This window comes from Schistocerca americana, chromosome 2, assembly GCF_021461395.2.
Source record: "Schistocerca americana isolate TAMUIC-IGC-003095 chromosome 2, iqSchAmer2.1, whole genome shotgun sequence".
NCBI classification, from domain to species: Eukaryota; Metazoa; Arthropoda; class Insecta; order Orthoptera; family Acrididae; genus Schistocerca; species Schistocerca americana.
Window position 1 is genome coordinate 72,012,510 of NC_060120.1, and position 17,959 is coordinate 72,030,468.

Here is a 17,959-nt window from a genome sequence, read left to right on the forward strand (position 1 = left end):
GAACTCTTGGTGTGTGTAGATGGTAGAACAATGTGCAGGTCGCCGTAATATATAATTTGCTAGTGAACAGGAAAAAATGAATTATGTTACTACTTTTTTTATATAAACTTTAAGAAGAAACCACATTCGAAGAAATGGTATTTGAAGCACCAAAAATGAGGCAAACGCATTGAACCAGGTCATTTCTGCAGCCGACGAAACTGCATTGTGGAATCATACTTCCACTAGACGACTGAAGCCAAGACAAATATCATCTTGTAAACATTTCACGGAAAAGGTACTGTCACGAAATATGCCAAATTTAACTAAATAAAAAATAGTGAACATATTTCAGTACGTTAGCGATCTCATCTAAATAAGCGGGAAATCTAGTAGAGTTAACATCATCAGTATGAGTATATTAGTACTGGTCATACTGTTTTATTAATGTAGTTAACAAAAGTAGCTTGCACTGACTACTTCTCGCTATTATTGTATAATGGAATGTATTTCATTTCTATGAATCCTGTCCTTCAAGACGGAATTTGTGGAACACTATGTGTGAATAAATGACAGAGTGGATGATGTTCAAATGTCAGTAACAAGCAATTCTTTCAGGTGCTCTCGGTGAACGCACTCGTATGGTACTGGTCGATGCGGTTTATTTCAAGGGCAACTGGAGCGTACAGTTCAACAAATATCTCACAGAACCTCTGCCTTTCTACCGACCATCACAGCCAGCCAAAGATGTGGACACCATGCTCGTCAGGGCCAGTTTTATGTATGCTGAGATAAATGAACTTAATTCTCAGGTTCTCCTGCTTCCGTACAAGGTATTTCGTCTGAAGACAGGAGGAAAACATAATTATAAAGCAATCAGTTTCATTCAAGTTCAAACAAAGATACGAAACGTAGATTCGTCTCAGCTTTAAGAGAAATTGTGGCCTACTGAATGTTTTAAAGTTGATATTTTCCTTTGCATAAGGAAAGTGAAAGCAGCAAGTTTCAAGAAATTGTAATAATTTGAACAGACAAACCGAAAGGACATATACTAATGTGAATCTTAAATCTCCATTATGTTGTATTTTATTTTGTCCAAGAAAACACAACACTGTAAGTGTGATAATTTTTTTACTGGTAAATCAGTTTCATGCAGTTTTATGCAATAAAATAAAGAAGAATATAAAACATCATATTGTGCGAGGACCGCAACTAATATGATGACAACAAGAATGTATTTCTGCTTTAACAATCAATGTGAAAATAATTAATAATAAGATTAACACATACTAGAATCTAAAGTAACGTTATTATTCATAGCTACTAAGCCAACCACCAACATTTTAATACTTCTCAAGTTATACACACAATACTATTGATAAGAAGTCGGAGTGCTTCTGTTCATAACAATTCTCATACAGTGAGGTGACAAAAGTTGTGGGGCACCTCCTAGTATCGTGTCGGACCTCATTTTGCCCGGCATAGTGCAGCAGCTCGATGTGACATCGACTCAACAAGTCGTTGGAAGTCACCTGCAGAAATACTGAGCAATGATGCCTCTATAGCAGTCCATAACTGCGAAAGTGAAGCTGATGCAGAATCATGTGCACGAACTGACCTCCAGATTATTTCCCATAAATGTTCGATAGGATTAATGTCTGCGATCTAGGTGGCCAAACCATTCGCTGGAGTTGTATAGAATGTTCTTCTGACCAGTCGTGAACTACTCTGGCTGGGTGACATGGCACATCGTTGTTTGTGAACATTAAGTCCATGAATGGCTGAAAATGGTATCCAAGGAGCTGAATATAATCACTTCTAGTCAATGATCGGTTCAGTTGGACCATTCCACGAAAACATAGCCCACACCATTATGGAGCCACCATTAACTTGCACAGTGCCTTGTTGACAACATGAGTCCATGGATTCGTGGGATCTGCACCACACTAACCTTGCCATCAACTCTTGGCAACTGAAATCGGGACTCATCTGACCAGGCTGCTGTGTTGCAGTCTATGGTCCAACCGATATGGTCACATGCCCAAGAGAGGCACTGCAGGCGATGTCATGCTGTTAACAAAGGCACTCGGGTCGGTCGTCTGCTGCCATAGCCCATTAAAGCCAAGTTTCGCCACCACTGTCCTAATGGATACGAATAAGTTCGTCGTACGACGCACATTGATTTCTGCGGTTATTTCACCCAGTGCTCCTTGTCTGTTAGCACCGACAACTCTACGCAAACGCTGCTACTCTTAGTCACTAAATGAATGCTGTCGGCCATGCGTTGTCTGTGGTGAGAAACCTGAAATTTGGTATTCTCGACACACTCGTAACACTAAGTCTGGCTCCAAGTCCATTCCGCGTTCATAGTCTGTAAATTCCCGTTTTTTTTTCTTTATTGTCATTTTGAAACCTCTTACAAGGTAGGCCGGCAGCGGCAAAACTACGCCGCTCTTCGGCCACAGATAAGACATTCAGTACAAAAGGAGAGATCAAAAAACAAAACAAACATGGTGGATAAACAACAGTAGACAGAAAAAATTAAAATACATGAAACTGTTCACAGGTGCAGTGTCCAAATAAAAAACGTTCTGCACTCGGACACGAACAGAGACGACAGAAATTACACACTTGAACGATGGAGCACAAACGACGAAACACTGAATCACTAACACAATGGCACACACAGACACTAGGCGATGATCTCCAGCGCACAAATGTTCACTGTTCGTGTTTGAGACCAGGGACCTGCCAAAGGGGAAAAGGTTGGGGAGGAGGGAGAGGGGGAGGGTGTAGATTCCAGTGGCAGAGGAGTGGGGAGGGGGAGGAAAGAAGGTAGGGGAGGGGGATAAGGGAAGCCCATGGGGAGAGGAGGGCGGGAGGAAGAGAGGAGAGAGAGAGAGAAGGGAGAGAGGGTGCCCTTGGGAAAAACACAGGGGGTAGGAAGGGGAGGACCAAAGTTGGTACAAGGGATAGATGGAGGGGATGAGGGTGTCATCAGGGAGGGGGAGTTGGCAGAAGCCACCTTGGGCAAGGGTATGGAGAGTGGAGAGATGGAGAGCAGGTGGGATGTGGGAATACAGGCTCGGCAGAGGACAGGGGTGGGAGAGGATGTGAGAGAGAAGTGGGTGAGGGCGATCAAGTTTGCAGGAGGTGTAGAGGATCTGTATTCGTTCGAGGAAAAGGAGGAGGTGCAGGAATGGAATGAGGTCATAGAGGATCCATGTGGGGGAGGGAGGAGGATGCAATAGGCGAGGCAAAGCACAAGCTGTTCCAGGATTTGAAGGGATTTGTAAAAGGTAGGAGGGGCGGAGATCCAGGTGGGACGAGCGTAGCAGAAGATACGGTGGATGAGGGATTTATAGGTGTGGAGAATGGTGGAGGGGTCCAGACCCCATGTGCGGCCAGAAAGGAGCTTGAGGAGATGGGAGCGTGCCTTGGCTTGGGTAGTCCAGAGATGGGGGGTCCAGGAGAGGCGACGGTCGAGGGTGACGCCAGGGTACTTGAGGGTGGGGGTGAGGGTGATAGGATGGCCATAAATGAGGCTACAGAAGAATCGGAGAGGAAAGGAATACGTGGAAAACACTGATAAGGAGAAGGGACAGGATGACAGGACATCTGCTAAGACATGAGGGAATGACTTCCATGGTACTAGAGGGAGCTGTAGAGGGCAAAAACTGCAGAGGAAGGCAGAGATTGGAATACGTCAAGCAAATAATTGAGGACGTAGGTTGCAAGTGCTACTCTGAGATGAAGAGGTTAGCACAGGAAAGGAATTCGTGGCGGGCCGCATCAAACCACTGGTTACACCAAGCGGTAAACCGGTCAAGACGGGATTGGAGAGGGTGTTGGGAGAGCTGCAGCGTGGGGGCGAGGGCAAGAAAGGCAGTGTCATCGGCGTACTGGAGAAGGTGGATGGTTAATTCCCGTCGTGCGGCCGTAAATACGTCGGAAAGTTTTTCACATGACTCACCTGAGTACTGTTCTTCTATGCACTGTGAACACAATACTACCACCAACTGCATGTTTACATATCGTTATCCCATGACTTTTGCCACCTCAATATACAGGGTGTCCCAAAAAGAATGACCCGATTCTAACCTGTAATAATATTGAGACAAATGTCACTAGGTAACTGAAACAGCGCTAGATGTAATCGGCATGGTCTAGAGTTTCAGAAGAAATCCGCGAGATGTCGCTACGAGCGCTGACCTGGAGCGTGCAGCCATTCTCACGCAATATGGCGTCCGCGCAACAGAAGACGTATTGTGTTATTTAATTCAGTCGTACTCAGTCAGGCAAAAGTACAAGCAAAAGTCCTGGCCGGCCACGCGTACCTGAACAAACAGTGGAACGAATCCGACGAGCATTTGAGCAGAGCCCTCGCAAGTCTACACGTCGTGCTGGCCGAGAACTTGCGTTACCGCGCATGACAGTGTAGCGTCGTGCGTTACGGCGTCGTTTAGCCCTCAAACCATACCGATTATAACTGGTATGAGCTCTTCGAGACACGGTACTGACAAAGTGAAGCGAGTGGACTTTAGCAATGCTATTCTAGAGGACATGGAAGATGACACTTTTATGTCACGGTTGATATTGAGCGATGAGGCAACTTGCCACATTAACGGTGCTGTACACCGTCATAATGTGCGTATATGGGGGCTCGAAAATCCTCATGAAACAACTGAACACGAACGTGATTCACCAAAAGTGAATGTTTTTTGTGCTGTTTCGCAAAGCAAGGCTTATGGACCCTACTTTTTTGAGGAAGAAACCATAACAGGACAATCATATCTTGTTGTGCTCTGGAATTGGTTATTCCCACAACTTGACTCTGATGATTTCATTTATCAGCAAGATGGAGCGCCACCGCACTAGCGCAACAACGTGCGCAGTTTCTTCACTGCCAACGTGCCTCAACGTTGGATTGGGCGTACATGACCACGAGACCAGGCTTTACACTCTTGGCCTCCTAGGTCCCCTGAGTTAGCACCATGTGATTTCTTCCTGTGGGGATATGTTGAACAATGTGTTTACGTTCCTCCCTTACCTCGTGAGATTGATGAACGTAAACCAGAATGTCAGCTGCTGTAGCTTCAGTGACAGAAGATACGCTCAGTTTGGGATGAATTCGGCTATTAGTCGTCCGTGCAGCTAATGGAGGACATATTGAACATTTGTGATGGATTTTTATGAACTTATGTCTTTTCTGAGTAATTTAGTATGCAATTTTTTGGTGTTAATCCCTTCTTCCTAATAAATAATTCTATTTAAAATCGGATAATTCTTTTTGGGACACCCTGTACAGAGGAAACTCAGTGACATCCCGGGTTTTATGATGAGGTTAATTGATGTATTAATGTTGTTGTGGCGTAACAAGACAGCCACGCCACTCTGAAGTAGCCGAAAGGCACGCGTTAACTCACGCAGGTTAGAGATAGGTCTGAAACAGGATACGTAATGAATGCTGTAAAGAAAAGTACGTAGCTTCTGGAATACATAACTTTAATCCATCCTTGTGGTACATCGTTCTTGATGAGACATGCTTCATACGATAACTATCAATTGCTATGTAAGGCTAATGGCGCCTTGCTAGGTCGTAGCCATTGACTTAGCTGAAGACTATTCTAACTATCTGCTCGGCAAAGGAGCGAGGCTTCGTCAGTGTAGTCGCTAGCAAAGTCGTCCGTACAACTGGGGCGAGTGCTAGTACGTCTCTCTAGACCTGCCGTATGGTGGCGCTCGGTCTGCTATCACTGAAAGTGGCGACACGCGGGTCCGACATGTACTAATGGACCGCGGCCGGTTTAAAGCTACCACCTAGCAAGTGTGGTGTCTGGCGGTGACACCACAAATGTCTTAAGCCTCCTTATAGCGACTCCTTTCTAAATATTTGTCCAGTTACGTGGTTTTTGCAGACTAAAGCAGTAAAATAAGAATTAAGTTACATAGTTTAGCATACAATATTTATGATTATACGAGGGCTGTTCGTTCATAAAGGTCCGATCGGTAGGGAAATAGAAACCACAGCGAAAATCAAAAACGTTGGAGACACCATTTTGTAGGCACCTTTACGTGCTCCCAGCGCGCTGAGAACTGGAAACAGCAACGTCACCCAATCGACGGAAATACTGGAGGCACTGCCCAACCTATCTGTGCGCAGCTTCAGGGGATTTTCGCTGTGGTTTTCCATTTGGCTACCGGTCGGACCTTAGCAAACGAATAGCCCTCGAATTATTTTCTCTAGCTGATTGCGATGCTCCGCCATTTATGTAGTATTAATGCGTTTTTCTTCTTTGGCTTCATTTCGTACATCAGGCCAACAGAATTAGTATGCTGATAATTTTACCCAGAGAGTTAAATGGCCTACCAGATGTCGAGAAGAATCTTACGAATGTGTCTCTTCAAGATATAGTGTCCAGAATGTACAAACCTGAAGTATACGTATATTTACCTAAATTCAAAATGGAGTATGCAACATCACTTTCAGGACCACTCACGGACGTAAGTGCAATTCTGATACCTAAAAATAATATTAAACGACTGCAATTTTTGATACGTTACAGTTTGTAATTGCCATGAAATTGCTGTATTTCTCAGTTGTTCTATTAGTAAGCATCATTAAACACAAAATAGTCATATAAATGTAAAACTGTTAATAATGAGCAGTGTTATATGGCGCAAGAAGAACCGATAGCTAAACATTCCTTAGGGAAACATTACATTTGGTCAGGAGTATTTTAATAATTATTTCTATATCAGTTGACGTCAATATTTAAGTTATTGAGAAGTGGATAAATTTTGTCGCTGGTAACATAATTAAATTGTCTTGTCCTTCGTTGAATTTAATTTGTGGACCGTTACAAGGCTGTCTGAGCGCCCTTGCTGGAGCATATTTTTCGTGCAGCACTACGATTTTTAACATGTATAGTCGGTATGCTACTTGAAACCTTAGTTAAATCCTTCAGCAATGTTGTTCGACGTACGATCTATGGACATAACCTGTTTTCAGCGCGCGAATAATATAATGTTACTCTCATGCCAGCGACAAAGGGGAGTGTCGTAGGACCGTTGCTATTCACAATATACATAAATGACCTTGTGGATAGCATCGGAAGTTCACTGAGGCTTTTTGCGGATGATGCTGTGGTATATCGAGAGGTTGTAACAATGGAAAATTGTACTGAAATGGAGGAGGACCTGCAGCGAATTGACGCATGGTGGAGGGAATGGCAATTGAATCTCAATGTAGACAAGTGTAATGTGCTGCGGATACATAAAAAGAAAGATCCCTTACCATTTAGCTACAATATTGCAGGTCAGAACTGGACGCAGTTAATTCCATAAATTATCTGGGAGTAGGCATTAGGAGTGATTTAAAATGGAATGACCATATAAAATTAATCGTCGGTAAAGCAGATGCCAGACTGAGATTCATTGGAAGAATCCTAAGGAAATGCAATCCGAAAACAAAGGAAGTAGGTTACAGCACACTTGTTCGCCCACTGCTTGAATACTGCTCACCAGTGTGGGATCCGTACCAGACAGGGTTGATAGAAGAGATAGAGAAGATCCAACGGAGAGCAGCGCGCTTCGTTACAGGATCATTTAGTAATCGCGAAAGCGTTACGGAGATGATAGATAAACTCCAGTGGAAGACTTTGGAGGAGAGACGCTCAGTAGCTCGGTACGGGCTTTTGTTGAAGTTTCGAGAACATACCTTCACCGAGGAGTCAAGCAGTATACTGCTCCCTCCTACGTATATCTCGCGAAGAGACCATGAGGATAAAATCAGAGAGATTAAAGCCCACAAAGAGGCATACCGACAATCCTTCTTTCCACAAACAATACTAGACTGGCATAGAAGGGAGAACCGATAGAGGTACCCAAAGTACCCTCCGTCACACGCCGTCAGGTGGCTTGCGGAGTATGGATGTAGATGTAGATGTAGAAGTTCCACAACTCTTTTCTGGCTGTTACAGGAAAGTCCGTATGAAACGTTAGAATCAAAAGGTAAACAGAGGTACCAATGGCCTGATTTTTTTCTCTTTTTCGTGGAAAAATTTCATTACCGGCCCAAATGATGGATGAGTAACAGAGAGAAAACCAGGCTGAAACATATGGTAAGGATATCAAACGTAAATCAGAGCTGAATCTCTTTTCAGATAAGAAGCTAAAACGGTACGACAGTCATCCAAACAGTTATTCACCAGTACCGCTAAAAGAGTCCATCCCCTCTCTTGACAGCAGCCAGTGAGATTGCATGTATTATCCAGGAATGGAAGTATGGTGCAGCGGCAACAAAGGTCAAATAAAATAAAAATTTAAGTAACAAAATTATAAACAGCCGACCAGTTGCAATGGATAAAGAATTCTTTACCTAGGTTTCAACACATTTAAATTTGTCTTCTTCAGAAGGTGGCAATTTTACATTAGTATGGACTAATGTACCATCGCCGTTTTTTCAAATGTCGGCATAGATCCATTTGTCAAAATTAAAATATAGCCCTAGAAATAGGGTTTGTCACGTAAATATAAATTAGTACATGGATGTTGCAGAGCTCACAATTTTATTACGTGGAACCGTTACTGTTGTGCAGCTATGTTTAAAATACCAAAAATTTAAGTATTCAGGAGCACACTTTCCGACTATTGGCATTATCGCTATTGTCCAAGCGTCCAACCGAATAAAATGGCAGCTGGAATGCTTTCTTCCATTAGCTGCGAAGATACCTTAGATCTCCCCATCATTGTGACACTTTTAGAGGTTCTTTGAACGTAGCTCCTTTAACGCTTCACGTGGAAGGCTGAGTATTTAATGTAAATATCTGCACAGCTCCTATAGTATGGGTTGGGGGGTACTCCTTTGTGTGTCACATGACTGGGAGCACAAGTTGGCCATTGTTGATTGTCACATTGTTGTAGTGAGTTTATTGGCATCTACACTTTCTAAGCGCTACACATTGTAAATACGAAAAAAAGCTGAATTCAAGCCGATCTTGAATGTCCGCATATCAAAAACCCGCTCGTTGAGCGACTGCAGCGTGTCCTTGGTAATCCCCTCCCCTACGATTAACTGGGGACAAACATTTTCAGCCTTACAAGTCACATGAACCGGGACCAGCAATCCAGCCTCATTCCGTGCATCATTCTAGAGATTGATGCTTTTTTTTGAGTCATCAGTCTTCTGATTGGTTTGATGAGACACGCCACGAATTCCTCTCCCGTGCCAACCTCTTCATCTCAGAGTAGCACTTGCAACCTACTTCCAATCTCTGTCTTCCTGTGCAGTTTTTGCCCTCTACAGATCCTTCTAGCACCATGGAAGTCATTCACTCATGTCTTAACAGATGTCCTATCATCCTGTCCCTTCTCCTTGTTAATTTTAATTTTAATAATCAACAGCCTCAGTTGCACCGTTTACATAGAATTTGCCTAGGTTTCAGCCGGGATAACCCAACCTTCTTCAGAATAACAGTATCTGCCGTTTGTCCATAGTGGACATCGTCAAGCTAAAACTATAAATCCATAAATTAGCGTCAGACTGTAAAACTTATCTGGAACTGCCTCGACCCCACTTCGCGACCGCGATGCGGCAGCCACGAGTCATCCTTCCATCCCGAATTTTAACCCCACTCTTGAACCTTTCTTTTATTTCCGTCATTGTTTCTTCTATGTAACAGATTGAACATTATGGGCGAAAGTCCACATCGCTGTGTTACACCGTTTTTAATCCGAGCACTACGTTCGTGTTTCCTCCTGGTTCTTGTACACATTTTATATAACCCATCATTCGCTGTAGCTTACTCTTATCTTCCTCAGAATTTTGACCACGGTAAATACGGTGACTCTATGGAACAAATTTGTTTCCAAACGAAACACCAAGCGCATATCGTCGACATTTGTGCTGTCGTGCAAAAATTTTTAATACAGCGCTAAGGTAAATGGGGGTAAGAATTCAAGCGAAATGTATTTGCTGTGATACGAGCCACCGGAGAGCAAAGATCCCTTGGCTCAAAATAATCAGGAAATACCACTGAAAACTCTCCAGAATTTTGTTGGTTGAATCAGGTTCACCGTGCACAGTAGTATTTATCTTGACACAGCTTACAGGATGGGCTTTTAGTGTGATGATGATTACAGGTTGGTCGAAAACGATTGTTGCATTGTGAAGCTCTTTTGTGGTTGTGTCGTAAGAGAAATAAGCGCTGTGCCGGGTCAGTCTAGGGTCTACGATCCTTTCCTTTCATGGGAACTGTGTGGGCAGACTGAGCTATGAAAAAGCATCTGTGAAATCTAGATAGTAGGAGAGAGGTCCTGGCAAAACTGAGGTGTGAAGGCAGGTTGTGAGTCAAGCCCGATTGGCTCTGTTAGTAAGAACTTGCCAGCAGAAGGTATGGTTAGAGGTTAGCGTCCCACCCAGGATACAGTTTTAATCGGCCGCGTTCTAAAGCAGTGAGCACATCGCTGCGGAGTGATACATTCTTTCGGGATTAAAAAAAAAAACCAGATTACTTAAAATAAAAAAAATTGCCATATTTCTTCTGCAGGAGTGTGGGAAGAAAATCAGTTTTACGACCTGAGTGGTTGCACGACGTATCAGTAGAACGCGTACATTTCAGCCAAGGGGGAAGTACTGTCAGGTGGTTAATAAATCAGACATCACTGAAAAATTTTTGGAATGTGGACATACAACTGAACACGTCTATCACATAAAAATTTCTCTACCATTAGCTGATCCAGACAGGAGGGTTGCAATGTCGTACTGATGAATGGGTTCAAACTGCCAAATTATTTGTAAATGTCTCCAGATTTTTTAATCACATATCTTCAAACAGTTTCATTCAGTTTCCTGCTCCCGTTCTTCGCGCTTCACTTTTCTGGTCTACTGGAACCCGCTTTTTATAATCGGTACTTCATCCCACTCCACAACTTTTATCCCTCGCACTCCTCTTCATTACCAGATCAACCGTTCTTCAATGCCTCAGAATGTATCCTATCCACGTATTCCTTTTTTTTTTTTAGTCGGGCTGTATCGTGAAATCTCTTTTACTTCTTATTATTTGCAGCACTTGTTAATTATCTACTCGATCTATCGATGTAATCTTCAGAATTATTTGTAACAACCTTTGCAAAAGCTGCTATTCTCCTCTTGTCTCTACTGTTGGTAGTCCACGATTCACTTCTTAATAGGCTACAATCCAGACAAATGCTTCCAGAAAATACTTTTTATACTTGATTTTGATGGATTTATCTTTATTCAGAAACGGTTTTGTTGCTGTTGTGAGTATGTATATTAAATCCCGTTTGTATCAGCTTTCTTCCATTATTTGGCTGTCCAAATAGTAAACTGATATTATTTTTTGTCTCATTTCCTAACCAATACCGCCAGCATTCCCTCACTTGATTCGACTACATTGCACCACATTAGTTTTACCACTGTTGATGCTCAATTTATAGCCTCGTACGAAGACAGTATCCATTCCATTCCACCTGTGCTATATGCTACCCGTGGCTTTATAGATATGAGCAGACCATAGTGGCTCGCCTTCATGCATTCTTTTAAAAAAAAATTGTGACAAAAGTCCTTCTGGCCTGTTATTTATTTTATACGTGACATGTAAGTGCTGTCTCTTTCTTTTATTGTTAATCAGTACTTACACTTTTATATAAAAAATTCTCTTTTCCCATGAATTAGTAATTATGTTATAGGCCACTTTAAACATTTAAATTCTGATGAAGGCCCTCTTAGAAGTGTTGAAACCTGGTTAATAAGACTAAACATTGTGACCGAGGGCTCATTTGTTTCAACTTTAATTTATAAGCGGTCACTGAACCAAGCTGCCATGTTTAAAACGTTAAAGCTTTTATTTCTTCTCTTGCTCTGCGTACAGACCTAATAACGTAGGGAATAGGCTACAACTCTGTCTCGTTCCCTTCTCAACTACCGATTTCATGTCCTTCAGCTCTGTAGCGCTATCTAACGGGGACCACAAATAAAATTTTCTCTTTTGCGTACATTCGATCCCTTTGCTAGTTGAACTCCTCACTGATAGCCGTATATAAGGGGCTATTAAAAATTTTCCGTTCGAAACCCGTACAGTTCAGAATCTATAATGCAATCATGCAAAATCGCAGTGAGAATTGAGGCAACCATTGCACCGACTCACCAGGTTGAACCAATCCTTGGAGGTCTCCGAAGCCGTCATGGGGAGAGATCAGGCCTATAGGACGGGTGCTCGAACATCTCCCACGTAAGTTGGCATAACATCTGCATTACGAGATTTACGTTACGAGGACGTCAGTAATAATCAAAGAGCAGCGTCCCTTGTCGAAGTTGATTTTCGACGTACGTGCTGCTCCGTACACGTTCTTCATTTTCCTATAGATGTTTGCCGGTGTTTGGCCTTCGGCGGCCAAGAAAACAACAGTACGTTGGTCCTGAATGGGCGCATTTGGTAATAACGTCGCCAAAATTCACGTCATTTCCGCAATTACTTCATGTACGTTGGGAAGGCACGAATGCCACACTAAATCCATTGTTTACATGTCGGTGCTTGTATATCCACTTCAGAGTCGCACTAAGTTGCATATTCGAGCAGAAACACCGTCAGACGGAAATTCTTTGATCGCTCCTTGTAACTGTAAACTTATCTAAGAAACGCTTGCAGGGGATCTGCATGCAGTCAGTCAACGTTGCAAACTAGCCTTCTTATGACTACACTATAGTTTAGTGGTTCAATTAATATTTACTTTATAAATTTTTTTTTCTATACCCTCAAATGAAATTGGTAGAATTTTATTTTTATTAACAGTACTACGAGGACGTGCTGAAAAGTAATGCATCTGAATTTTCTATGTGATAACTCTTCAAGCTGTTTAAATAAAATAAACTTTAGTAACATTCTAAATCTTTATTCTTCATGTTTACATATTCATTTCTCGACACATTCACTGGATGTTTGACTCTGTTGACGGAGCCACAACCTCACCTCTGCTTCATCACTATCATAGTCGAGTCCTTGAAGGTGTTTTTCAAATTCTATAAAGATGAGGATGATCACATGAAGGATGATCGATGACAGTAAACCCAAGGCGTCAGATTGTTGCAGACGTCGCAAACCTTGTGTGTTCTGTCATTGTAGTGCTGAAGGGGAGGGTACATCACCTAAGTAAGAACTTTTCTGCGGTTAGAAACTCGATTACAGCTCGCTGTTTCTCACGCACCGACACAGTTACGTTACACACCGCCGTGTAACACGCTACAATTCGGAGTCCTCTAGCGGCAGAGAGTAGCAACTAACGTCAGCGAAGGATCATGTTGATGTTGATGATGTTTGGTTTGTGGGGCGCTCAACCACACGGTTATCAGAGCCCATACAAATGGCCAATCTCGGCGCTTTCATAAATGATGATCAAATGATGACAACACAAACACGCAGGCATCTCGAGGCAGGTGAAAATCCCTGACCCTGCCGGAAATCGAACCCGGGGCCCCGTGCTCGGGAAGCGAGAACGCTGCCGCGAGACCACGAGCTGCGGACGTCAGCTAAAGGAAGGCCGTCAACCGAGTATTATGCATGGCATGTAATACCTCAATCGATATTGAGAGCAGAATAAAAAATTTGGAGACATTACTTTTCAGAACTCCCTCGTAGATTACAGACACTCCACATTTTGGGGGAATTACTAAGTTCAATGGCAGAAAGAACAGGACTTGTGGTCAGTTGAGTACATGGGTGTAGATACAAAATCATGTAGGGGTGATTCAGGAGTAGGTATAATAATGAATAAAAAAAAAATAGAAATGTGGGTATGCTAATATGAACAGCAAAGTGACTGCCTTATCGTAGCAAAGACTGACACGAAGGCAATACCCTCCACAATCCTACGAGTTTCTATGCCAACGAGCTCTGCAGATGATGAAGAGATTGAAGAAATGTATGATGAGATAACAGAAATTATTTATGTAGTCAAGGGAGACAAAAATGTAATTGTGATGGAGGGCTGGAATCTGATAGAAAGAAAAGGAAGAGAAGGAAAAATAGTAGGTAAATGAAGAATGGTGGAAAGGAATGAAAGAGGAAGCCGTCTAGTAGAATTTTGCACAAAGCATAATTTGATCATCGCTAACACTTCATTCATGACTCATGAAAGAAGGCTGCGTACGAGGAAGAGACTAGGAGAAACTGGAAGATTTAAAATTATTTAGTAGCGAGACAGAGATTTTGGAACCAGATTCTAGTGTGTAACAAATTTCTAGGGGCATATGGGGACTCTGACAACAATTTATTAGCTATGAATTATAGATTAAAACTGAAGAAATTGCAAAAATCTAGTAAGTTAAGGAGATGGGACCGAGATAAGAATCGGAGATTGTTGATAGTTTCAGAGGGGGCTTTAGGCAAAGATAATCTGCAACAAGGTAACGGAATATGCACTACTGGCCATTAAAATTGCTACACCACGAAGATGACGTGCTACAGAAGAGAAATTTAACAGACAGGACGAAGATGCTGTGATATGCAAATGATTAGCTTCACAGAGCATTCACACAAGGTTGGCGCCGGTGGCGACACCTACAACGTGCTGACATGAGGAAAGTTTCCAACCGATTTCTCATACACAAACAGCAGTTGACCGGCGTTCCCTGGTGAAACGTTGTTGTAATGCCTCGTGTAAAGAGGAGAAATGCGTACCATCACGTTTCCGACTTTGATAAATGTCGGATTGTAGCCTATCGCGATTGCGGTATATCGTATCGCGACATTGCTGCTCGCGTTGGTCGAGATCCAATGACTGTTAGCAGGGTTTAGGAGGGTAATACGGAACGCCGTGCTGGATCCCAACGGCCTCGTAGCAGTCGAGATGACAGGCATCTAACCCGCATGGCTGTAACGGATCGTGCAGCCACGTCTCGATCTCTGAGTCAACAGATGGGGACGTTTGCAAGACAACAACCATCTGTGCGAACAGTTCGACGACGTTCCCAGCACCATGGACTATCAACTCGGAAAGCATGGCTGCGGTTACCCATGACGCTGCATCACAGACAGGAGCGCCTGCGACGAACCTGGGTGCACGAATGGCAAAACGTCATTTTTTCGGATGAATCCAGGTTCTGTTTATAGCATCATGATGGTCGCATCCGTGTTTGGCGACATCGCGGTGAACGCACATTGGAAGCGTGTATTCGTCATCGCCATACTGGCGTATCATCCGGCGTGTTGGTATGAGGTGCCATTGGTTACACGTCTCGGTCACCTCTTGTTCACATTGAGGCACTTTGAACAGTGGACGTTACATTTCAGGTGTGTTACGACCCGTGGCTCTACCCTAACCTTTCGATCCCTACGAAACCCTACATTTCAGCAGGATAATGCACGACCGCATGTTGCAGGTCCTGTACGGGCCTTTCTGGATACAGAAAATGTTCGACTGCTGCCCTTGCCAGCACATTCTCCAGATCTCTCAACAACTGAAAACGTCTGGTCAATGGTGGCCGAGCAACTGCCTCGTCACAATACGTCAGTCACTACTCTTGATGAACTGTGGTATCGTGTTGAAGCTGCATGGGGAGCTGTACCTGTACACGCCACCAAGCTCTGTTTGACTCAATGCCCAGGCGTATCAAGGTGGTTATTACAGCCAGTGATGGTTGTTCTGGGTACTGATTTGTCAGGATCTATGCACCCAAACTGCATGAAAATGTAATCACATGTCAGTTCTAATATCATATATTTGTCCAATGAATACCCGTTTATCATCTGCATTTCTTCTTGGCGTAGCAATTTTAATGGCCAGAAGTGTAGTAGGATACGAATGGATAGCTTTAAGAGTTGAAATGGTGAAGGCAGCAGAGACTGAAACAAGTAAAACAATAGGGTCTTGTAGAAATCCTTGGGTAGCACAGGAGATATTGAAATTATTTGAAGAAAAGAGAAAATTAAAAAATGTGACAAATAAAGCAGGTGAAAGGGAATACAAAGATCTAATAATTGAGACTGATGGGAAGTGAAAACTGGCTAAGCAGGAGTGGCTAGTAGACAAATGTAAATATATATAAGCATAAAACTAAAGGAAAGATAGATACTGCCGATAGGAAAACTAATGAGACCTTTCGAAAAATAGGAGCAGCTGTACGAATACTAAGCAAAGAAGGGAAAGCTGAAAGGTGGAAGGAATATATATACAGACTGTACAGTGGAGATGAAACTGAAGACAGTATTATAGAAAGGGAAGAGAACGTAAATGAAGATGAGACAGGGGAAATGATACGGCGAGAAAAATTTAACAGAGCAGTAAAAGACCTGAGCTAGAACTACTTATATCCTTCGGATAACTAACCATTACAGAACTATTTCATCTGATCTGGAACATGTAAGAAACAGTAGAAATTTCCTCAGACTTCAAAATAATAATAATAATAATAATAATTCCATTTCCAAGGAAAACACGTCATGACAGGTGTGAATGAACCATCAGTTTAGTAAAATCATGGTTGTAAAATACGTACTAACGCGAATTATTTACTGAAGGATGGAAAAAGTGGTAGAAGCCATCCTAGGGGGAAGATTAGTTTGGGTACCGGAGAAATGTAGAACACTCGAGGCAATAATGACCCTACGACATGTCTTCGAAGACAGATTAAGGAAAGGCAAATCTATCTTTGTAACTTTTGTAGATTTGACAGTGTTGGCTGGAACATACACTTTGAAATTCTGAAGGTAGCAGAGAGCGAAAAGTTATGTATCTTGTACATAAAGCAGACGGCAGTTATAAGAGTCGAGAGGATGAAAGAGAAGTGGTGGTTGGGAAGGGAGTGAGATAGTAATCTAGCCCCGAAGTTTTTCAGCTATACGTCGAGCGAGCAGTAATGGAAGCCAATGAAAAATTTTGAGAATGAATGAAAGTTCATAAAAACTTTGAGGTTTGTCGATAACACTGTGATTTTGCGAGAAACAGCAAAGGACGTGGAAGCGCAGTTTAACGGAATGGACAGTATCTTGAAAGGAGGCTATAAGATGAATATCAACAAAAGCAAAACAAGCATAATGGAATGTAGCAGAATTAAATCAGGAATTAGATTATCAAACGAGACTCTGAAGTAGTAGATGAGTTTTGCTGTTTGGGCAGAAAATAACTGATGATGGCCGAAGTACGGAGGATGTAAAATGTAGACTGGCAATAGCAAGAAAAGCGTTTCTGAAGAAGAGAAATTTGTTAACAACGAATGTAGATTTGCTGGGCAGTCGTTTCTGAGTGTCACCTTCCATGAAAGTGAAACGTGGACGATAAACAGTTCAGACAAGAAGAGAATACAATGTGGTACTACAGAAGAATGTAAAAAGAAACTTGACTAGAGGAAGGAATCAGTTAATAGGAAACATGAAGGCATCAGCAGCAAAGTGTTGGAGGGAAATATGGGGGGTAAAAATCGTAGATGGAGATCAAGAGATTTTCAGAAGGATGTAGGTTGCAGTAGTTATTTGGAGATGGTGGCTTGCACAGTGTAGAGTAGCATGGAGAGCTGAATCAAATTAGTCTTCGGACTGAAGGCCAATTCAAAATCATCATCATCATCAACAACAACAACGCATGATGTTCATGTCTACTCAAAGAAAGGAAAGGTGAACGTGAATCTGTTACGAGAAGGAACCGTGGCGTCTGCATTGGTTTGAAGTAATGCTACGGAGCTATTGTACTGTACATTCATCATTTCTTTTACCTAAAGATTATTAGCAGATTTGCATGTGGAAATAATTTCTACTACACGAATGACTGAGTAACCCCTTGGCGTTTGCTTGACAACCCAGACGGAATTTCTTCCATAATTACATTCAATGTGAAGTGCTGTTCCGTATGTAATACTGGTGTTGTGAAAATGAGATAAGAGAGGCATTTAAATCCTACGCCGGTACAGCCAAAGTTGTCCACATACGTAACGTCTCATTCCAATAAAAGTTACAGGTAATTTATG

At 42.5% G+C, this 17,959-nt stretch overlaps 1 protein-coding gene across 1 annotated transcript in view; it reads left to right on the top strand.

Moving 5' to 3' along the window:
* The first annotated feature begins 588 nt into the window (after positions 1-588).
* Positions 589-17,959, top strand: part of LOC124595103 (serpin B8-like) — a 52,408-nt gene continuing 35,037 nt past the window's right edge. Inside the window, exons 1-2 of the mRNA XM_047133699.1 lie at positions 589-812; positions 6,298-6,483. Coding sequence (XP_046989655.1) covers positions 621-812; positions 6,298-6,483 — 378 coding nt within the window. The 5' untranslated portion in view covers positions 589-620. The remainder of the gene's footprint in view (positions 813-6,297; positions 6,484-17,959) is intronic.